General features: G+C 45.3%; 2 protein-coding genes across 6 annotated transcripts in view; one reads left to right on the top strand and one right to left on the bottom strand.

Moving 5' to 3' along the window:
- Window positions 1-420: 420 nt before the first annotated feature.
- On the bottom strand, window positions 421-9,240 carry trmt1l (tRNA methyltransferase 1-like). 2 transcript variants are annotated; one of them, XM_048975988.1, is made up of 16 exons: window positions 9,108-9,240; window positions 8,137-8,259; window positions 7,961-8,023; window positions 7,718-7,831; window positions 7,513-7,577; window positions 7,041-7,197; window positions 6,635-6,755; window positions 6,321-6,400; window positions 5,859-6,105; window positions 3,778-3,990; window positions 3,107-3,297; window positions 2,426-2,504; window positions 2,171-2,337; window positions 2,001-2,066; window positions 1,583-1,709; window positions 421-1,156 (listed from the first exon to the last, which is right to left on the bottom strand). In XM_048975988.1, exons 1-16 carry the CDS (start codon window positions 9,166-9,168, stop codon window positions 955-957), a joined length of 2,076 nt encoding a protein of 691 aa, XP_048831945.1. In that variant the 5' UTR covers window positions 9,169-9,240; the 3' UTR covers window positions 421-954. The 2 variants fall into 2 exon arrangements, with proteins under 2 accessions (XP_048831945.1, XP_048831944.1); XM_048975987.1 differs by having other exon boundaries at window positions 8,137-8,268; window positions 9,108-9,202.
- swt1 (SWT1 RNA endoribonuclease homolog) overlaps window positions 8,265-21,527 on the top strand; it is a 26,548-nt gene continuing 13,285 nt past the window's right edge. For 2 of the 4 annotated variants that reach the window (XM_048975982.1, XM_048975985.1), the window contains exons 1-12: window positions 8,265-8,775; window positions 10,347-10,439; window positions 10,818-10,894; window positions 12,482-13,526; window positions 13,666-13,722; window positions 14,619-14,748; window positions 14,934-15,035; window positions 15,340-15,531; window positions 18,864-18,957; window positions 19,192-19,340; window positions 19,978-20,135; window positions 20,259-20,397. In XM_048975982.1, coding sequence (XP_048831939.1) covers window positions 8,713-8,775; window positions 10,347-10,439; window positions 10,818-10,894; window positions 12,482-13,526; window positions 13,666-13,722; window positions 14,619-14,748; window positions 14,934-15,035; window positions 15,340-15,531; window positions 18,864-18,957; window positions 19,192-19,340; window positions 19,978-20,135; window positions 20,259-20,397 — 2,299 coding nt within the window. In that variant the 5' untranslated portion in view covers window positions 8,265-8,712. The other 2 variants (XM_048975983.1, XM_048975984.1) reach the window with 2 other exon arrangements.

Genomic DNA, 21,527 nt, shown 5'->3' with positions numbered 1-21,527 from the left:
GAAATCCCAGACAGTTACACAGTTTGTATGTTAATGTGATAATGCGTACATATAGACCCTGGGTATTTTTTAAGGTAACATCTGTAGCAAATGTTTCTGAAATGCCTGATGTTCACTGTGAAGGACATAGCTGCCCGGCTTTCTGTTCATGAATTAGAACTGGTTAATGGTGACGTATTCTGCAGGTTAAGGAAGCCTATCCCGGGAGGCAGAGGTGGACAGGCAGGAGACGAGCAGCCGCTCACACAAATTCACCCAAACCATGATCCTGAGGTGAGAGGAAACCCACAGTCTGGGGGTGTGAGGCCACAGTTACAACCACAAAACCACCAAAACAGCCTAATTATAGGGAAAAATCTCCTAAGCTTGAGGTCATACGGTATGCTTCATGGCTTCACTTATAAAGTAAATATCACCATGTATTTCACATCCATGTTTAATATATCTTTCTGAAATTACCATAAAACCAAGCAATATAGCAGACCCCATCCAGTCTCCATAGCATTAAAATACATTGGATTCTTCACAGCTCACACCTAAGAGGAAGGCTGGTAAACTGCAGCGCTTTTAAAGAAGGAATATTATAAAAATAAAATCACTGCTAAGAGGAAGGGCCCAAGCTGATCCTTGGGTCTCCGCTTTGAGAGACGCAGTAAAAGTGCATCACCAGCCCCCAGAAGCGTAGGAGAGGATCACCTGCTCGGTACAGTGCACTTCAAACTCAGGGCACGGTCAGAGAGAAGCTCTTCGCACGCTGACTCGAAGTCTGGGCTGCGGATTCAGAACAGCGTTTGGTCTTTGTGATGCAAAGAGAAAAGCAAAAGACCCCTTTAAAAAAAAGGCTTTTAAAGAAGAAATATTATAAAAATAAAATCACACTAAAGGAAAAGTATCAGTGCAGTAAGAACGTGTCCGTCGTCTGAGGGCCACGCAAGGCGAGGCCTGAGGGAGGGGTCACTCCACGGGCTGGCAGCGTGCGTCCACACTCAGGCTGCGGGCCCCCACCTGCGTGGTGGAGTAGGTGGGCACGCTGTACTTGGTCAGCACTGCCTTGAACTGGCTCAGGGTGGCATCGGTGCGCACCCCCGTTGGGTCGAAGTGAGTCCTGCTGACCCGGAATCCTGCCTCCGTCAGGTACTGGAGAAATTTGTTCAACCTGCCCACGAGCAAATACAGCGGCTTAGACTGAACACACGCCTCTTTGTACTGTAACATTAAGCACTTCACACTGTTAGCTACTCAATGCAGTTTTGGCCAGTGCTAAATTATAATGCTATGAAGTAATCATCTTATAAGCAAAAAACAAAAACAAACCAACAAATAAATAAAATTGACTTTTGAGGGCAAACAGTCCCCAGACTGAGAATTTAGTTTAATGTTAGCCGGACATCATATAACAATTATATAAATATGAAATAAATAAATTATGCAATAGTTTCATATTGCAGAGACAGAATGCCGGATTTGTGATTCTGTTTAGACGCTGGGCTGAATTTACTCCCCTTGCAGGTAACGTTTTCCTGAAGTGTTTTGTTTGTCTCATGGTGTCGGGGTGGAGTCGGGGTGGGGGGCTAACGCTCACTTGGGCATGTTCATGCCGCGGATGCTGTGCCGGTGGATGCTGTAGTAGAACGCCGGATGCTCCATCGACGTCTCCGACTTTGCTTTCTTCAGCACGTTCCCGGACTCCTCAGTGGTCTTCCTCTTCCCTGCGGTGCAGACCGTCCAATTACGTGCACAAAGCACGACCTCCTACCACGCTGCATAACGTCAAGCCTGCATCCCCAAGACCGCCAGCCTATTAGGCAAACGGACTGGCCGCCTGTGCCACAGCACCGGTTCCCTAGCTCAGGGACCTGCAGGCCCATCCCGCCATGACTGCAGAGGGCGCCACAAGGCGCTCAAACTGTGCGATGCGGCGATGCAATGATTCACTGCGCAAAACAGCTCATCCACAAATGGGGAAATTCCATTATATTTATCCATAAAAGCTACGTCACCTGATTGGTCCACTGAGGCCGTGTCCTCTGCCTTCTGTACCGTTTTAATGACCACACCGCATTCCACTGAAAAGGGGAGGGGAAACTGCGATTTTTCATAAAACACAAATCATCATGAAGCTACCGGCGGCGGGATGCCAGTCGCCGGCGGCCGACATGCAGCAGCGCACCCTGATTGGCGTGCAGGGTGGGGCCGTGGACGGAGAAGGCCTTGAGGGTGGTGCACTCCGACTCGCAGATGAGCGTCTTCACCAGCGGCTGCACGTCATCCATGCTGTACTGCACGGCTGCCGCCAGCATGCGCCGGAGGAAGCCCGTGTTGAAAAGGGGACCTGCCCTGGAGAAGGGGAAGAGATCAAACACCGATGGGACACCTTCCCCCCCCATCCATGTGAAGGGAGTATCAGAGGCAGGCCGATGCTTACCAGAGGGGGCCCAGCTCCACAGCCGTCTTTCCCGGCATGCTCCCGTGGCAGCTGCAGGGTAGCTGTTTGTATAGACTCTCTAGGAACAGGCAAATGAGGAGAGCAGGAGTGACGACCTTTGACCTTTGCCAAGACAGCCAATGGTAAAGCCCGAGGAACCTGCTATGGGACGGCGTACAGAGGCGTGTGACATGGGGGTTAGGGGAAGGAACGGCGGCTTTGTGGTGGGGTGGGAGTCCAAGATGGGGTCATTAGGATCGGGGGCAACCGCGAGGGAGACGAAGGGAACCAACACGGGCAGCGAGTGTCAGGACAGAGGAGGGCAAACAGAGCACCGGCTCCAGGCACGTTTTCTGGCCCGAAGAGGAAAAGACAGGGAATGTGACATGAATCCACCTCAGGCCATTCACACCACACTGCCCCACGCTTGCAGCTAGCAAAGAAATACGCTTCGCTGGAGCTTTTACTGTGACTTAAAATTCTGACCCAATTATATCAATTACGCATCTTTCCACAGCAGTCCAGGCAAAGTAACTTTGGATGTATGGACCGACAGATCAGACAGACAGGAAGGGGACTTAGCAGGGGTCTTATAGCAGAGCCCCTCACTCCCCTATACAAGCATCTGTTGCACTGGCTAACCGCCACAGTGCAGGGAAGCCCAACCCCCCCAGATCTGACCTTCCACCATGCTCCCGGGCTTCAGGAAGACCCTCTCTTCACACCACTGGCAGTGCAGGAGCTGCCGTATCTTCTTTGCTGCCTCGTCGGCCTGGGTGGGGCCTCGCAGCACCCGCACCACCACCAGGACGAAGTGCTCGACGGCCACAGCCAGCAGCACCTCCACGCCCTTGTTGCAGCGCGCAGCCGCCCTGCCGGGGGGACAAAACACGTCAGGCTCCAGTCCTGGGATCTACCACCAGCCACAACTCAGCTTACAAATGTACTGGGATGTGAGGCGAAAATAAGGGCAGACCAAACAAACTTGAGTCATGCATCTTATTTGGAACATTTTAATGTATTGAAATCTTAAAGCTGTAAGTTAATTCCCCTTAAGTCTAAACCGTAATCACTAAATACACACATTTCCCTAAAACAACAAGGCTTCGACCAAACAAACATTCCTCCGAAAGCCACCACAAAGCACTGACCTAACTAAAAAAGCACTAATCAAACAAACATTTCTCTTAAGACTACAACTAAACTAACCAAACAAGCGATGAACCAAACAAACATGTATTCCCAAACCTACAACAACACGAGGACTAAACAAACATCGCACTAACCTAAACTGAGTTTCCCCCAAGACTATGACACACTGACCAAGAAAACTGCCCTTGAGTTTGCAGCACCTTGCCACTGTAGCGACGACCATGCGGGCTGCCAGCTCCTTGTAGTACTCCGTCCTCACAATCTGGCAGCCGTAGTGCCGCAGGGTGACGTTCGGGGCCTTGGAGTACAGCGACCCCGTGTCGGTGGACGTCACCGATACGATGCCCAGGTTGCGCACATTCCGAAAAGCCGCATCTAGGTAGTTCACTGCTGTCCCAAAGGGGTCCAGGTGTCTGCAGCCACCAGCGAACATTACAGGTCATTTCAAGAATATCACTTTAAAAATGCAATGCATTCATTTTTCATCCCTTTAATTGAGAAAAAAATACATGAATGAGGAAGATTTAACAACAAAAGCAACACTAATAATAATAAATAAATATTTTACATGAAGATCCTAGAGCATAACAAACCCTTAATTTCTTAATTAAACAAACTCTTGTTTCTTCTCTTTCTCTCGGTACATAATTTGTTTACGATCCCTGATCAGTTAGGAGTCACTTTTAAGCCAGTGATATATGTGGGAGATAAGTTTAAAATGAATATGTTTTGGTAGTTTACATTACCAGCAGAGCTTCTGCAAATCACGGGTTTTTACCACTTTTCCTTTTATTTCATAAACTGCTGTTTTATTCTTGTTAAGTATTGGAAAGTTGAGTGAACAACTATAAATGAAAGTCAAATAAAACTAACTTTGAACGCACCAGTTAACCGTTTCATCCCACAAAACAGCAGCATTTTATGTCCTTTGTAGAAAGAACGCATCAAATTTTCTCTGGTTTTACAACTGCTAGAGAAGGTTACTTTGATAAGTCAAAGATATGACACCATCTTGTTAATAAAGGTACTCAAATTGTGAACGTACTGTAAAATTATTCGTTAGAAAAGAATACTCACTGCATTTTTAGTAAATGTTAAGTGAGTAACATGCAAATATAGAAAATCTCAGTGTGTGTAGATACTTTTGACTGGTAATTTTCAAAATTTTAGTAGTTTAAGTTGCTTTTACTCTACTTAATTTATCTCTGAGATATTAAGAATGTTTTTCGGGGCACAATGACCCAGAGTGGCTTGAGAAAAGAGAGGAAAGAAGTTTTTACAGCAGGAGCACATGGCATGCAGGGGAGGTGCAGAACCAGTAGATAATGATAGTTACCAGGGCAACTACCCAAGGCTGAAGACAGGAGAGAGAGAATGTTTCATATGAATGGAGGGTCAAGGTACCACGTGAGTGAGAAAATAACTGACTAAGAGGAAATAATCATATGCTAGGCTGAGACCCTAGGATGCGCTTCGGGAAACCCTCCTGGTTCAGTCGAGACCGCAGTAAGTGAATTCCTTCTGATTATTGTTTAAGGGGAATCTGTGCACGGTTCTGAGTACAGACGGCAGAAGTCACTGGCTAACTGTCTGTCGTTTGTGCATGGGCAGCCGATTACTGCGTTTCGCGTGGGTTATAATGCAACAGGGAAAAGCCCCCCCCCTTTCTAGGACAGCAGCGCACGAGGGCATCAGTGCCCAACGGACTCGTGTCGGGCACGCGTCATACCCACAGCGTGCTGGACCAGGAAATAAGACAGTATGGTGTCTGATGAACTAGTGAACAAAAGGTCTGTCCGAATAAGCGATCGAATGAAGAGAGAATAAGCATGACCGGAGTCTTGGTGTGTGTGGGGAAGGCAGGCATTGCGAATGCGTGGATTGTAAATTTGTAGTACTGGGGCCAAGTCCGTACACTCCAACAGTAAGATTTCTCCCAGAGGAACCAAGTACTGTACTCATTATTATAATGAGGAAAAGGATGCAGTTAGTCCAGAGATAGTAGTATGGATATTTATAGGAATTGTCAGGATTGAGAAATGTGTTAGAGGGATGGCCAAAGGTTGCGTGACCATTACTTGTGAGGATATCTAGCTCGCGGCGCACGGTCAAACAGTGTGGAGCAGCTCTGGTACAAACTAAATAACACTATTGTTAAGACTGCAAATTTTTTTCATGCACGCAGAACAAAAACCTACACGTTTTGAATCACTTTGTTTACCCATCACCATGGTTTCCGTAACAGCGCCCCCTACCCCCATCCTGTGTCAACTCTACTCACATGTAGTCGAAAGGACGCAAGTGCATGACAACATTGGCATCCATCTTGACGACCTCCACCGAAGCGAGGGGTGCATCCTCTGCACGGCCAGGGTCGTCAGCGTGCCGGGACCCTCGGTTGCCTTCCACTCGGACGTTGTTGAGGTGGCAGTTTTCCCGGATCATTTTAACACAGGCCTCGTTAATGTCGTTGATTGTCACCTTGACCGAGTTGCGAAGATGCTTAGCCCACTGTAGACCCATGATGCCTGCAGTGAACAGGGCGGGGACACAATCTGCTGGGTGCGCTCACACCCATAATTCCATCCTCTGATTCACCTACTCTGCCCTGTCAGCTGAATGATGTCATATAGCTGCTGGAACATACCGTCTTACCTCTTCTTAGTGACAAAGAGAGTCTAAGGTCCAAAAAAATTATAATTCTGCAGAACTATGAGCCTGGGACATACTGTACAGAACTTACCTGTGGCACCAAAAGCATCGAGACACTCCAGAGGGTTTCTCTCTCCTGCCAGAACTGCCAATGAGCAGAACACAAGCTGTCTGCAGGAGGACATCACAACAATGCAGTCACTGCTCGGGGCGTACAAACAATAGCCGAAGGCTAAATAAAATGTCTTCTGGATACAGAAGTAAAAAGTTTGCTCAAACTCAAAAACACCATTCTGAATCCATTTATCTGACTGTCTGAAACAAACTAAAACTGCAAGACCAAGTTCAAATCTCCCTCTCATACAAAAACCCATGAAATTTAACAATCAGTTAGGCCGTCAAGACCTGTTCATTTTCATTTTCCGGTTAAAGTAGGTGTCACTCTTCTGTGGGGTGGTGTAGTTCGGAAGGAGCTGAACATTGGTGCCCAATTCTTTCATTATTTCATAGGCCTGTCCAGAAGGAACTGTGACAATAAAAAAAAAAACTGTGATTATTCTACTTCAAAATACCCAGCGAAACATTCTGCTTTGCTAAGTGGGTTATGGCAATAAGATTCGCATAGCTTTGAGTTTTAAAGTTCACCTATTTATACATTATATGTTTAATGACGTGGCACTGTAAGCTATCCATAAGAGTTCTGCAAATGTAGACCAGCAGGTTCTTTTCTGGATCTAGACCTTCTACTCAGGAAGCTATGCTGACACAAGATAGGAGAGCAAAGTTTTAGTGGCAGTGATGCGGGACTCGCCTGGATCCTCAACAGGCACCTCCGCACTCCCTGTGTAGCTTGCCTCAGTCTCGCCCTTGTTCACGTGGCGCTTGAGGTGGCTGATCATGTCAGTCTTGCGAGCAATGGTCACTGAGCAAACCACGCAGTGATAATGGGCTACCAGCCGTCCAGTGGCCTGGCAAACAATCGTAACAGAACTAGTCATTCCTCACCAGCTATGCAATAACTGAGTGCAATGAGCCCAGCCCCTTGAAGTTTAAACAGGATATGAGGAGTGATTTACAGCAAAGTATGGCAATCTGGATGGACCGGGGGGGGGGAGAGAGTCCTACATCAGCAGTGGTGCACCACCACAATCCAAATAGACTAATTTATCATCCATCAGTTCCTCAAGGGGAATGGTCACATACTGTCATGTCACCAGAACCCTGCTTGGGTAGCCATCTTGGCATCAGAACAAACTTTAATGATTTGACTCTAGGGACCTCACCTGGTCTCCATTGGGGCTGGGTTTCAGTTGCCTGCAGGGCAGGTGACAGATGCACATTCTCTGACCTGAACAACCAGACGATTGTCACTTGATATTAAAATTCATGTGACAAGGACAACAAAATCCCAAAAACTAAAGACTCACTACTGGTAATAATTCAGAACACATTAAGCATGATAAAAGCATCGAACGCTGGGATCTATACCTTCAAATTCCACATAGACCTTCCAGTGTAGGTTCTGTAGGTGGCGCCGTAGTTTGTGACTGTAACAAGCTTTGAACTTTTCCTCTGGACAAAGTGGGCAGTTCTTTCTTCCAGCTGCGCACACAGAGCAGATTGCCTTCTTTAAGTGCCATTTCACAGAAAAGATAGGCAACATGTGACAGCAGTACTGTAGCCTATAATCAGAGCCTATAATCAGAGACACGGATTGTGATCTTTACTTGCCTCCATTAAGGTCTACCAGCTTTTCCAGGCCCTCCAGCTCAGTCTGAACCGACACATGTCTCTCTGAAATGGCCACATAATATAATTAAATCATGATCCATTTAATACCATCTATAGGCTTCAGATCGTATGCAGGGTGTACACACGGAACAAGGAATATCAATCGGTCTCTTTACCAGAGGAAGACACGGACGCGTTTCTCTCACTGTCAGTAGATGATTCAGTTTTTGCAGCGCTGGCTGGTGCAGTAGGAGTATCGAGCAGGTCTCTGCTCTTCTCCTCCGGGTTGATAGGGATGCCTTCATCCCCAACAAGAAAACAGAAGGGAGACTATTTATTGCACTCAGAAATGAAACCTGGCTTTCGGAAATTACAATAAGTTGAACTAGTTAAAAATAAATAGTGAAGACGTTTTGTGGCACAAGTGAGGACACCCTTACAGGAGTGTCGCTGCAACCTTCGGATTATATATAGTGTTTTTTAAACCGAATAATATTTTCATTTGGCTTCTTTTATGGAAACCATACAACGCGCGACACCTTCCGTGCAATGTTGCGGAAATTGGAAAAAATTTAGATTTCGGTGTATTATAATGCATTCTAAATTTTTTATTAGTGTTAACGTTATAAGTAGTGAGACATTTAACAGGATAAAGTCATAATCGTGGCACCTGATTTACTGCATGGGGATACTACTTCTGTTGTAGAGAAACGTTAGTTATAAATGCAGTTTATATTACGCAAGCGAAATCGATGGACGGGAGCACGAAACCGAACATGTTCGGAACTAAGACGGTCCTCCCGCAGAGCTCCACGGTAAGACCAAGGCTCCTATAAAATTGAAATTAAGTGGTAATTAAAATTGGGAAGAGGTTAAGTTCTTCGAAAACTGCATAACTATAAACCAAATTGCTACTTGAGAATAACATTATTTTCAAAAATTAATATATTACATGATTATAATTATATACGAACTAGGTCCTATTGCGGAGCTCCGTGATGAGGCCCTCAACCACGATAGCCGCTAAAAAGTCGAATGCGAAAAAAATTAACAGAAGACGCCACGTGAGAAAAAAACTGCATGATTTGTTTCGTAAAAACGATCAATTTAATTAACCTGAAACGTGCAGAGCAATCCGTTTACTTACTATTTTTATCGACGGCCTCCTGATGTAGTTGAATAGCGTCTTCTTCCTTTTGCTCCGCCATTTTACTAAACTAGAGTAAAATTCGTATTTGCGCTTTCCACTCTACGTACTCTGCGTAAAGCAACAATATGTAGGAATGTGGGTACAGAGCGGTTTACATAGAAAATGTTATACGTGTATTATTAACTACTGATTTGGTAAAATAAATATAAATGACAGAAAATTTTACATATATTTTATTCTATGCTAGTTATTATAATATTACTTTAAAGTATAAGCAAATACTGCAATTTTAAATACTGCGATGTCTATATGTTCTGCATTTTGAAATAAAATAATCTAAAATTCTTTAAAACTACCTCGTAGATCATTATTATTATTCTTTCTAACAAGATTGAAAATGTAAAGTAGTCATTTGAGTACAGTATTCAAATTGTTAAAATTTATAGGGGGATTCATCGTAATTATTGAGGGACCCATGCTGTATAAGACATGGACTTGTATATACCATTTATGTCTCTATATAGTAAACATAAAATAATAATAATACAGAAAATTCACAAGTAATATAGCATATCCAACTTGGGTTTTAAATCATGATATTTATATAAACAACCGGAACAAAAGGGTGCTAAACAACTTTGCTTAAAGGATTCTCAGCAATGTCGATGAGAATAAGTGGAATTATCACAGGACAAGCGTCGACAATTAGATGCGTTGTTCGCTGCTGCGCAGGTCACTCAACACCACGTGACCCGTCCAGCAGCGTTACCCGGATGTAGCTTTATAACCGGTTGCCAGTTGTTGGTGTCGGTTAACTTCCTTGTATTTGGTTTGTTGCCCTATGCGAGACTTCACGAATCCGTTTCAGTTCTTACAGGCCACTGACATGTCAGATTTGACAGTAGGATCTGGGATTAGTATCCTAATTAGCTGATGACTAGCTTGACCGAAAACTTAAGACGGCCAGTTAGCTAAACACCGGATTTAGGGAACGTCATGGCGTGACATGTTTCTTTCTCGGTAAAAACATAAGCTACTGGAAAGGGCTGTCACGGGAAATACCTGTACTTTTAACAAAACCCATCTTTCTGCAGCTTATCCAGTGCACTGTGTGTGTATAAAAAGTTCGTATTTGAATGATACCGCATATCCTGGAGAAAAATGTTATAGCACCTACTTCCTAACCTTGCTGGGCTACATTAAAATATTTAGGTTATTAGTTATTGTTTTTTTAAGGGAATTGTCTTGAAAATGAAGAAATCTTCCAAAAAGAAGAAGCGAAAGGAGAAAAAGGTGCCATCATCATCTTTTAAAGAAGATGCCGAATTGGTAAATTTATCACGAGTTTGTTTTGTCTAGGGTGACCATACATTCTGTTCTTCCTGGACTTGCCTTCTTTTCCGGGATGTAAAATCCCTGAAATGTCTGTGTTTTGATTTGTTTCACGTTAGCATTTGCTGTCTTGTGACGGAATACTTTGTGTTCATGTTTGCGTTGCTTTCACCGCTTCCTTTTGCCACTGATGCCACAAGCAGAATATGCTCACCCTGGTTTTGCCAGCATGTTTCAATCTTGTTGGGAATAAATGAATAAATATCCCCTCGGCTTTACCCCAGTACTCTGAAGCATCACTCGGTGTTTTGTATGCTTATGGCTGAAATATTCAGTTATACACTATCAATGTAACATTATGTTTAAACTTTTCAGTCATCCTACATGAAGGACCACACCAAAAAGAAAGACAAAGTCGCTGAAGAGGAGTGCCGGAGCACCAGTCAGTTCAGGTGAGAATGGCAGGAGTGAGTTTATATTCAGACACGATATTTAGACAAATCATGATGAGGCAGGAGTACTATTCAAATGTATTTTTTTATTAAATAATTTTTTATTGAATTAATTTTAATTTATTTTTTCACCCTGGCCAATGATACTCATATCTACTATAGGGTTGTGAACAGCGCTGTTAATAATGGTGCATAATGCATTTATTGTTCCTATGCAACTATGTGAGATTTTACATTCCCAAAAACTCTTGTCTTTCACACTCCTGGGCTAGGTGTTCACCACCTGGATTTCTTACCTTGTCGGATTTAAGCTGTTCCAGTTTAAATGGGCTTTATCTTTGTTCCCTTACATTCAGCCCTGGCTACATTAAATCCAACAAGTTACCTCACTGACATAAAAATGCAGTTTAGGGGCACTGGCTCCTGGTGGTCAGGTCACCCGTTTACTATGGTGGGGCTCAACCGCATGCTGTGCAAAGGGGATGTCAAGTGCAATCCTATTTGGGTGGCAAACATTAGCAGGAAGGACCCAGACAGATCACCCACTGCATATTTTACTAGTGGTGTACATTTGTTCAGCACTTCTTAAAATAAACAAATTCTTAGGTACAGAAGATGCATACTGACCATAAGGGACAGGAAATCTCCACAAGCCCAAATGACTGCTCCTTACCAAATGCAATTGCAGAATGCATGCAGAAATGTGAATCTGCTCTCTTTCCATGTTCATACGTTGCAGAACTTTTCATTTATTTTTATTTAGCTGACTCTTTTGTCCAAAGTGTCTTTCAATGAGATAAAACATTACAAACAACTTCAAGATGCATTCATTTGCACTAATTTTCCTGTTGCTTGGAAAACTCAACAGTCATGACTGCATGTGACTTTAATGTATTTCAGTTCTGTTTCCGTGAAAATTGTGGTAGGTGAATGGGAAAGGAGGCCTGGAGAAGCAGTGAATGATGGGACTGCGGTTAAACCTTGACTTGTTTGTCTGTGTATGTATTTCTGAATGTTCTTGGCCAGACAGGGAAATGGGGAAAGCTGAGGCAGCGGCATGCCAGGGGAACGAACATCGTGGATGTTCCGAGAGATGGGAAAATAGGAAATAAGTAAACGGCGTGTGACCTCGGTCCCGCTTGGATGCGAAATTATATTTATACTGAAGATTTTAATTTGTCCCACACGTATGGTCAAAACTATAAAAAGTACTTGTATTAATAAATGAAACTGACAGTGGTGTCTGTGTGTAATTCTGATATTAATAACATGGGGAAGCAGTAGTTTGAGGAGGAGGATTGAGGAAACCTCAATTTATAAGAGATTGGCTTATATAAGAGTTATGCAGGATAGAGCACCTCCCACTGTGTATAATAGTCACTTTGTGAGGGGAGGAGGTTCTACTACTGGCTGTGTGGGGAACCTCCTCGTGCATGAGAATTCAATAAAGCAGTCATCTTCGGTTACGGTGGTGTCCATTCGGGATGATTTTCTCTTTCTGAAGCCGATCAACCTCCACTTATTGCCAATGTTAACATTTTATAGTATAAAAATAACTCTAACCCATGTGCTTGTATCATTTCACAGGCGCATGCGTGATGAAGACCAAAGTCATCTGCTGCGAGACAGTCCCTCCTTATCGAGTCACAGTGGGGATAACCTGGGCAAGGAGAGAGTCTACAAAAAGCCTGTTTACAAATTGGGGAGATTGAGCCTGTTGCAGAGTGGAGAGAGAGACTCGAGGTGTAGTGCAGGGGGAGACCTGAAGGAGTCGCCCCGCATCTCTGAGAGCTGCTCATCCGAGTTGGTTCCATCTGGTCTGCATGCGTCCAAGCGCTCAAGCGAGGAAAGGAGGAAGTTCAGCAAGAGGCAGACTAGCGGGGAATCTTCCTGTGACCGCTTCAGCTGCCCAGAAAGTGACCCGAAGCCAGAAAGGTGTAATCTGAAGAGAAGATCGGGGTCAGAGCTGGAAAGCCCAAGCCCACACCATCAGAAAAAGAGAGCCTGCGATTCCACCAGGCACGCTCCACGTCAGCAGCCTGATACCTACAGGAAACCGGACTCCCCTGGTACACACGCATACCGGCCGGCTTTCCAGGGCAAAACGGGCCCAGAGCTGTCAGGGAGCAGCCGAGACGAGACGCCATGCCCGAAACCTTGGGAACCCATCAGATTCAAAATACAGAAGAAGACAAACCTGGTGCAAGGCAGCCATGTAACCTGTGAACGGCCCTTAAGCAGCCATGTAACCTGTGAACGGCCCTTAAGCAGCCATGTAACCTGTGAACGGCCCTTAAGCAGCCATGTAACCTGTGAACGGCCCTTAAGCAGCCATGTAACCTGTGAACGGCCCTTAAGCAGCCATGTAACCTGTGAACGGCCCTTAAGCAGCCATGTAACCTGTGAACGGCCCTTAAGCAGACGTGAAAAGAAACGCGTCAAAACAAACACGGGTGCTGTGGAATCTGGATGCCCCCCCTATACAGACAGGACAGTAGCGAAACATGCACTTCTGGGCAAGAAAGATGCAGTGAAGAAATGGCCCAAAGCCAGTCCGTCGTCAAAGGGGGGGCGAAAGGGAAGCCCCCCTCGTCCAGCAGTGCCAGAAAGGCCTCGCAACACTGACTCGCTGGTAGGGGTGGTGGCTGTCCTTCCTGTCTCCTGTAGCCAAGCATTACTTCATGCTTGGCTGCCGTTCACCCTTTGGAGCAGCTTTATCATCTGAGTCCTGTGTTTATTCATATGTGTATTTTTCATGTGCTTTGCTGCAGAAAGAAGGTCACAGAGTTTTTCCTAGGACCACTGAAGCCTTCAGCAATGATCAGGAGGTACCAACGGTAGCATTCATAGTACTGTGATGCAGGGCTGCACTGTGTATCATTTCAGCATCGTCATGACGATGTGCAATAATTACATCACAGGAATGTGTGTTATCATGCAAGATAAATTATAACAGTCACATCATGCTACTACTTTCTTGCAGCTTGACACAAAAGGTCATTTTCTATGACTAATCTCTCAGAGAAGTCTGATATAATTTACTCGTTTGTTACTCGGGAGTGACATGCAGGCTCTGTGTACAGTGAAACATCCGTCACAGTCATTCTTAATAGAGCTGTACAATGTGCAATATTAATGGCACTAATATTAGTAAATTACGGCTGGGCAATGGATAGTGACATGGGTGGTGGGATGGGTCGTCTTGCAAAGGTAGACCAACTATAAATACTTCCTTTTATCACTTTTTAAATAACTATTCATAAATTCATTAAGTATTACTAATTAGTAATTACTATTTATTACCATTTCTATTTTTTGCACATTTCAGCCCCTTCACAACCCCTCCCCTACTCACCTGGTCTTGCCTTACTTTTCCTCTGTATAACCTGCCGTGAGACTCAAAACGCATATTCAGTACTGTGTTATTGCAGTATTAATCACAAAAATTTCTAATGTTGTAAAGTGGTCCCCCCCCAATATCGTGCAGCCCTATTGTCATAGGTCGGTGCCCTATCTTGGGCTATTCCCGGTGTTTAGCCTGTAGTTCCCGGGATAGGCTTCGGACTCCTGTGACCCTGTAGAGCACAAAAGAGTGTAGAAGATGGATGGATAATCATCATCGTGCAGTATTACCTAATAATAATGCAGTGATTGCATGCATGCGGCGGTGTGTGTGTCCTTGTGTGTGCCCACTTGCATCCCCAGTGTTGTGTGTGCGTTTCAGACTCAGGTGGTGGAGGAGCTGCACCGAGCTCGTTCTCAGAATGAGCTGCGGGTCAATATGGTGGAGAGCTACGGGGAGCTGACCGCCATGGATATCGACCTGTCGGAGGAGTTCACCAGTTCATCTTCAAGTGAGGTCCCTTCTAGTGCCAAATCATTTGCTTTTTAATAGCAATGCTTTTTAATATGATCTCCATACTCCCCCTTAAACCGAGTCATGAAGGGAAACTCTATGCTGGTGTTTGTCCTGTAGTTTTGAGTTTGAGTCTCTTCTCTTTGCAAATGTGAGCCTGTGTATTTGTTCCTGAAATGGCAGATAAAGAGGAAATCCTGCGTGATCCTCTCATCGTCCTTGACACCAACATCCTCCTCAGTCACCTGGACTTTGTCAAGAAAATGAAATCGCTTGGCCTTGGAGGTACATGACGTTGAGGTTGTGTCCAGTGCTCCTCAGGGGGTAGAAGTAGCCAGCTGAAGCTCAGAAACCGCTGAAGCTCAGAAACCGCTGAAGCTCAGAAACCACTGAAGCTTGGGTGCATCATTGTCAAAAATGTCCCAGACGTTGCATCCTTAGATCTCTGGAGGCTTTTTCTCCTGAATTTGATCCCATTTTTAGTCCTGTGTTGTATAGATCATGGCTTCTGTGGTCCTTTTCTCCAGGAAAACATGGCTGTGCCCCCCCCCCCCCCCCACATTCATAGTGAAGCATGCTTCTTGTCCAGCAGCTCTAGGATTCCCCATCATCCTGATTCCCTGGGTGGTCATGCAGGAGCTGGACGCGCTGAAGAACGGAAAGCTGTCTAACAATGTGGCGTGCAAAGCAGTCCCCGCCGTCCACTACATTTACACCTGCCTGAAGAACCAGGAGCCGCGGCTGTGGGGCCAGTCCATGCAGCAGGCCGCGAAGACAGCCTGTGAGTGCCGGCTCCAAGCAGGCCTGCCATAACACTGCTAGCCTGTGCTCTTTGTAATACTATTCTTGAACGTTTCTCTGTTGCTAACTTTATTTCTCTACTTTGTTAGTTGCAATCGACCCGTTATTATCAATTTCTGAACAAACAGGACTCTGCTGTACACTTTGAACATCAAATTGCTTTGTTATTTCCAATCCAGACATTTTTTTACAATGTGGACGATAACGGAAGACTGAGGAATGTTACTAGAGCTAGAATGCATAGACTCTGCTGTAAATCGCATTTGTTAGAAGTGTCGTCTTCTGTCGTCCTCCTTATCCTTCCCGGCCTTGGCTAGTGAGATAAGGAATGCCACTCTCCTTCCCAGTCTGGACTAGTCTTTTTCCCGGCCTTGGCTGGAGAGACAGGGAGTGCCACTTTGTTTTAAGTTTCTCCCAGGCGCCATGGGTGGAGAGAGAATGTTCTGCAAAGCCTTAGGCAGTCGTATCTCGGAATACGCAGTAGTCCGACTCCCCCTTAAGGCCCTATAAGTGCCCTGAGAAATGATTCCTCTGTGTCACTAACCCCAACACTTGTTGATGCGTGTGTGTGTTCTGCTTGAGCAGCAAAGGGGAGATTGCAGGCAGGGCTGTATTATGGTAGCTTCCTAGTCCAAGTAGAAAATAAAATATACTCCTCATATAAGAACCAAGTCATCAGTTGAAATATCTCCAACAGTTTATACAAACCATCTAAATTATGACCCTGTATCTACAAAGTTACTGCTCTATGCACTAGGAACGCTATGTTTTGGACCCATTATTAAAAATGGAAAATAACAGCACTGCAAAGTTTAAACATTACTGTGAGAAACGCAACATTCCACAGGCAACTAGCATATCAGGCTGGTTTGATGAGACAACGATGTACAGCGTACTCAAGCCCAGACTTTATATTAAGACTGAATATTAAAGATATAGTATTCATTTACACTAACAAATATTACGTATGTCTAATATTTGTATATTATGTGATTTTTCCGTCCATCCATCCATCCATTTTCCAAACCGCTTATCCTACTGGGTCGCGGGGGGTCTGGAGCCTATCCCGGAAGCAATGGGCACAAGGCAGGCAACAACCCAGGATGGGGGGCCAGCCCATCTATGTGATTTTTTTTTTTTTGTTATTCAAATAATTTTCAGTTTTATTTTTGGGTTATGCTTCATCTGTGAGTTTCTGCGATCTTTTGGAAAGCTCCATAAATAGTCCCATTTAACGGTTCATGGCGGACTTGCGAAGAAGGGGAGCATATCAGATGTGCTTATGTGGGGGAGCGACTGGACTTCAAAAGCTTTGGAAAAAATGAGAACTTGAATAGGATTTTCACCAGGAGAGGGCGTCATTTCTTAGGATGTCTCCAGTGTTAATGGTAAACTGGCAGTGGGGAGCAAATGCAGTGTTTCCCCTAGATTTACAGCTTTGGGTGGGGGGGGCGGAGGCAGACGGACACTGACAGGATTCATGGTGTTCGTGTTTCTCTTAATGACAACAGTCAATATAAGAACTGAACTAAACATCAGAACATTTCTTTTTAAGACAATCGTCCACAAAGTGTGCAGCTTTCGTCACTGCAGTGTATCTTTCTGGCTTCTGGAAGAACATTTCGAGCCTCTTGATATGGGAAGTCAGAGACGTCTGGCCCATTTACTGAGAGCCGCATGCAGGCTGTAAGATGGTCTCCTTGCAGCCTATTGCGGATGTTTGTCTTGACCTGCAAATGCATTAACTGTTAGGCTTTAAAAGTGAAATTCCCATTGTGAACCGTATTTAGGGACCATGAAAGGGACCATGGTTGAGAGTTCCCTTTCACAGTTTACACTGCTGATGCTACTCGACATATTTTCCGACGCACGCTCTCTGTCCGCTAGTGGGAGTGTGCTCACCTGTGTGTGCGCGCGCATGTCTGTGTGTGCGCGCGCGTGTCTGTGTGTGCGCGCGCGTGTCTGTGTGTGCGCGCGCGTGTCTGTGCGTGCGCGCGCGTGTCTGTGCGTGCGCGCGCGTGTCTGTGCGTGCGCATCGGGGCGGAGCTCCGCCATGCGCGATACAGAGAGCAGAGAAGAGTTGTAAACGCGCGATCGTGTAGAGAGAGAAATTACAAGCTATTGTGTAAATAAGATAACTAACATAAGGCTGGTAACCTTAAATGACTTCCGTTGTGATCTGGCTTTATATAGAAAATAAAATTAACTTGACCTTAAAGGGGCGGTGGGAAGTATCGTTGGGGGGGCCGGACGCCCCCCCTAATATAATGGTAGGGGAAACACTGAAAGGATATAAGTGGTGGACACAGAAATTGATATGGCAGGTGTCAATAACAGGTTGAGGAAAATACTAACATTAATTTCTGTGACTCCTGTACATCTGGCATAAATGGAAAATACTTTTTGGTGCCATCACAGAGCTGGTATTTTACGGATTCGGGGCGTGAGCAAAAGTTGTACTTCGGATGCCTGAGTGGAAGATGTGCAATGAGGAGCAGAGCTTAAAAATGTCACTTTTCAGTGCAGTTTTTCCTCTGGCACTTCCCATTATAAAAAGACCCCAATGTGCTCTTTAAATATGGTTATTTGTGGGAAACGGCAGGTCCACTTCAATACCATGCAGGCATCAGGGAGGATGGACGAGTGGTAATATGTGTCCCTGGGGAGGAATCGCATCGGCTAGGTGAATGGGGTTAACTGGGTTAACTGGGAGGGAATGGCGAGGAGACAGGAAGTTCACAAGGTTACAGAGGCTTTTATAAATACATTTATAACATATGAACTTGCCACTTTCTGGTTTTGTCCATCCATTGCCCATACATCTAGTCATGGGGAGGGCACCTAGGCCCTATTCTGGGCAACTTAAAGGAATTTATTGAGCAAGGCTTTTAAACCTAAGCGCAGTTGGAGTTTTTGGACTTACAGCCTATGGGATTTGAGCCAGTGACCTTCTGGGTGCAGGTTTAAACTTCTAACTCGGAGAGCCACACACCACCTATAAATTAAAATCCTGCATCACTGTGCAGATGTTTTCTAATGTCTGATGCCCTTTTAAATGTCCCCTTAAAAGGCAGATGTATGAAAATGTTAGAAATCTGCTATGGTAGCTAGATCCCCTGTGCAGCACATCAGTGGAGATGGTGAAGTGTCTTATAAGGTGACCAGCAGCTGGAAGGTCTTCCTTATTGGGGGATTGTTGTGTTGGCGTAAGAGAGAATGGGCCAGAGCGGGAGGTGAGGGCTACACTGAACGTGTAAAGGTGTCGGTTAAGCTCAGGTGACCTTGTAATCAAGCTGCTCTCTTTGCTTTCAGATACGCTTAATGCGGAGAATAATGATGACCGTGTGCTGCAGTGCTGTCTGCAGTACCAGGATATATACCCAGGGGGCACCCTTATTCTCTGCACGTAAGACTTGGGCTCCGTATAATGCAGCGATGACATTCTGTGCTCATTAGCATTGTTTAATATGGTTAAGTGGCTTTTATGCCCGAACTGTGTGTCTTCCAACAACGCTGAAGGCTGTCTGTACGGCGGCCTCTGTACGCCGGCCTCTGTACGCCGGCCTCTGTTAATGGCCTGCAAGTCATGAGTCATTCTTTCTTGTTTTTTTTTTGTTCTATTCAATCGTGTTCTGCGCAGCAACGACAAGAACCTGTGCAGCAAAGCCATACTGAGCGGCGTCAGGGCCCTGAGCAAGGATGACCTGGAGACCCAGGCGGAGCGGGTCAGATGCGGCACCCAGGCCGGCGGCTGTCTGACTTCCTGGGGCCCCCCGCCTGCAGAAAGAGGTCAGTCAGAAAGGTCAGAAGAAGATCACTGCGAACCATATTAAATATTAGTCCTGCAAGCAAATGGGCACCATGAGGAAATTATTTCTTTATTACTTCCAAGTAATTCTTCCGCTGTTCTCCCTGTTCTATTAAATTTTCCATCATTAAAAAAAATCTACTTTTAAAGTGGCGACTTTAGATTTCAGAACTTTATTTGTATGCACTAGCTTGTGCCCTGCAGTATAGCACCTTAATACAGCGTCTCTGTATCAGTTTAATCGAAAGAGAGCCTGTATTTTTGCCGGTGTTAAAAATAATTCTTTGGGGCTAAAATCCAGGGTGCACCGTTGTACTGCCCAAGCCTGCTTCACGTCATCGCAGCTCCTGCTCGACCGTCTAGGAAAGTGGTTTTAATGTTATGCTGTATTACTTTCCCTTTTGCTGTTGAGACTTCCTTTCCCATGTCTTATGAGCCCATTCCTTTAAGCCACGGTGGCCCTTTGCTTTCTTTCAGCAGTGCTTCTGCTGCCTCCAGCGATTCACCCGCATGCCTAAAACCTCTTACCGAACGAGCGGATGCTGCGGGGCACAAGGCTCCTGGCTGTTATGCTTTTCAGCGTTTTTTTTTGTTTGTTTTTAAATGTGCTGTTAACAGCTGGGAACAGAGGCTTTGAGACTGGGAGGAAGACGCCCGCAGTCGATTCCCATGAGCTCGGCACCTGCGCTTCTGTGCTGGAGGATGCCCTGCAGGAGGTGCTGTCAAAGGTGCTGATGAAGGAGATGAAGGTTGCCTATGGCGATCTGTGGGAGGAGGTAAACACTCTGTCGCTCCTCATAGGATTCGTAGACGATTGCGGTAGTTGGGTCTGTAAATATAGTAATGAAACGATGGTTCCTACTGAGGTCGTGCTGCCGTCTTTCCCGCGTCGCCTCTAGATCGTGTTTGTGAAGCCGCCTTGGACCCTGTGTGACCTCCTGCGCTGTTTTACCAAGCACTGGATCGCTGTCTTTGGAAACGTCTTCCAACGGAACCTCCTGCGCACTGTCGAATGTCTGCGCGACATGCTCTGCAAAGGTATGAGTCGCACTGCAATGCAGTTGCCTGAGGGTGGCGCTGTGGCTCAGTGGGTGTCCCTGTCGCCTCACACCTCCCGGGTTGTGGGTTCGATTCCTGCTTCCCTCAATATATATGGAGTTTGCATGTTCACCCCCCAGTTTATGTGGATTTTCTCTGGATGCTCCGGTTTCCTCCAGGAGTCCAAAAGCTGAATTAGTATCTCTAAATTGTCTGTGAGTTTGTGTATGTGGCGTCCTGCATCCCCAACCGAATCCCTCTGCTTCTTGGGATTCGCTCCAGGTTCACTTTTGCAAAGGATAAGCAGTTGGAGGATAGATGAGTTTTGCTATAAGAACATGGCGTCTCGTTTTATCAATGGCAGTTATTTGTGCTAAAGCACAGCTGCTTTATGCTGAGCTTTGGGAAGGGCAGAGGATGACAGCGCGAGTGTGTTTGCGTTCCTGTTTTTCCGGCTACTCAGCACCCAGGGAATGGGTCTGAGGCCCGGAGTGACCCAGTTCTGTTCAGCTCCGTGCTAGTCCCCAGGGCCTGGCCGGGCCTCCCGTGTTCTGAGAGGGCGAGTGGAAAAGTACCATCGCGGAAAGGCGGGGTCCAGCCGACATCCTAACCGTGTCCCGGAGGAGCAAAGGACCGCACCCCTGCGCCCGTCACTGCTGCTCAGATCAGTCATCCCCTTTACCTATAAACCAAAGAAAACCTCACATTTATCTCAGACACAAAGGCTTCTGGGAAAGTAGAATAGTCCAGGAAATGAACGCTGCTGTGGTGAGAAGCATGAGAAAACAGGCTTGTAATATATATTTTTTGCCTTTCAGTTTAAGATCAGCTCTGTCACTGAGTGCTGTTTCAATGGCCCTTTTTATTTAACGCGCATTTTCATTTTACAGACTCTGTGTAAACAGAACATCAAAAAGTTAGATGCTTTACACTGTAAAAAAATAAGTTTTTTTATCAAGTTGAGTTTTCTCAACTTAAGTTGAAAGTTTTTGACTTTTTTGAGTTGGAAAACTAGTTGTTAAATGTTCAGCTATATAATTTTTTTTTATATATATTTGACCAGCTTTTGTTTTTTCCCCGTTAACATTTCATGTTAGCTAAATAAAATTTTATGTTTGATGAAACAGAAC

This window comes from Brienomyrus brachyistius, chromosome 15 (genome assembly GCF_023856365.1).
Source record: "Brienomyrus brachyistius isolate T26 chromosome 15, BBRACH_0.4, whole genome shotgun sequence".
Classification (NCBI taxonomy): Eukaryota; Metazoa; Chordata; class Actinopteri; order Osteoglossiformes; family Mormyridae; genus Brienomyrus; species Brienomyrus brachyistius.
This window is presented reverse-complemented; position numbering and strand designations above follow the sequence as displayed.

Coding starts and splice junctions, on each gene's coding strand:
- trmt1l (XM_048975987.1), bottom strand. CDS start 9,168: ATGGCGGAGCAAAAGGAAGAAGACGCTATTCAACTACATCAGGAGGCC. Junction 3,298..3,777: donor GTCGTCGCTACAGTGGCAAG/GTGCTGCAAACT, acceptor TCCCCCCGGCAG/GGCGGCTGCGCGCTGCAACA. Junction 1,157..1,582: donor CGCGGCATGAACATGCCCAA/GTGAGCGTTAGC, acceptor GCTCGTGGGCAG/GTTGAACAAATTTCTCCAGT.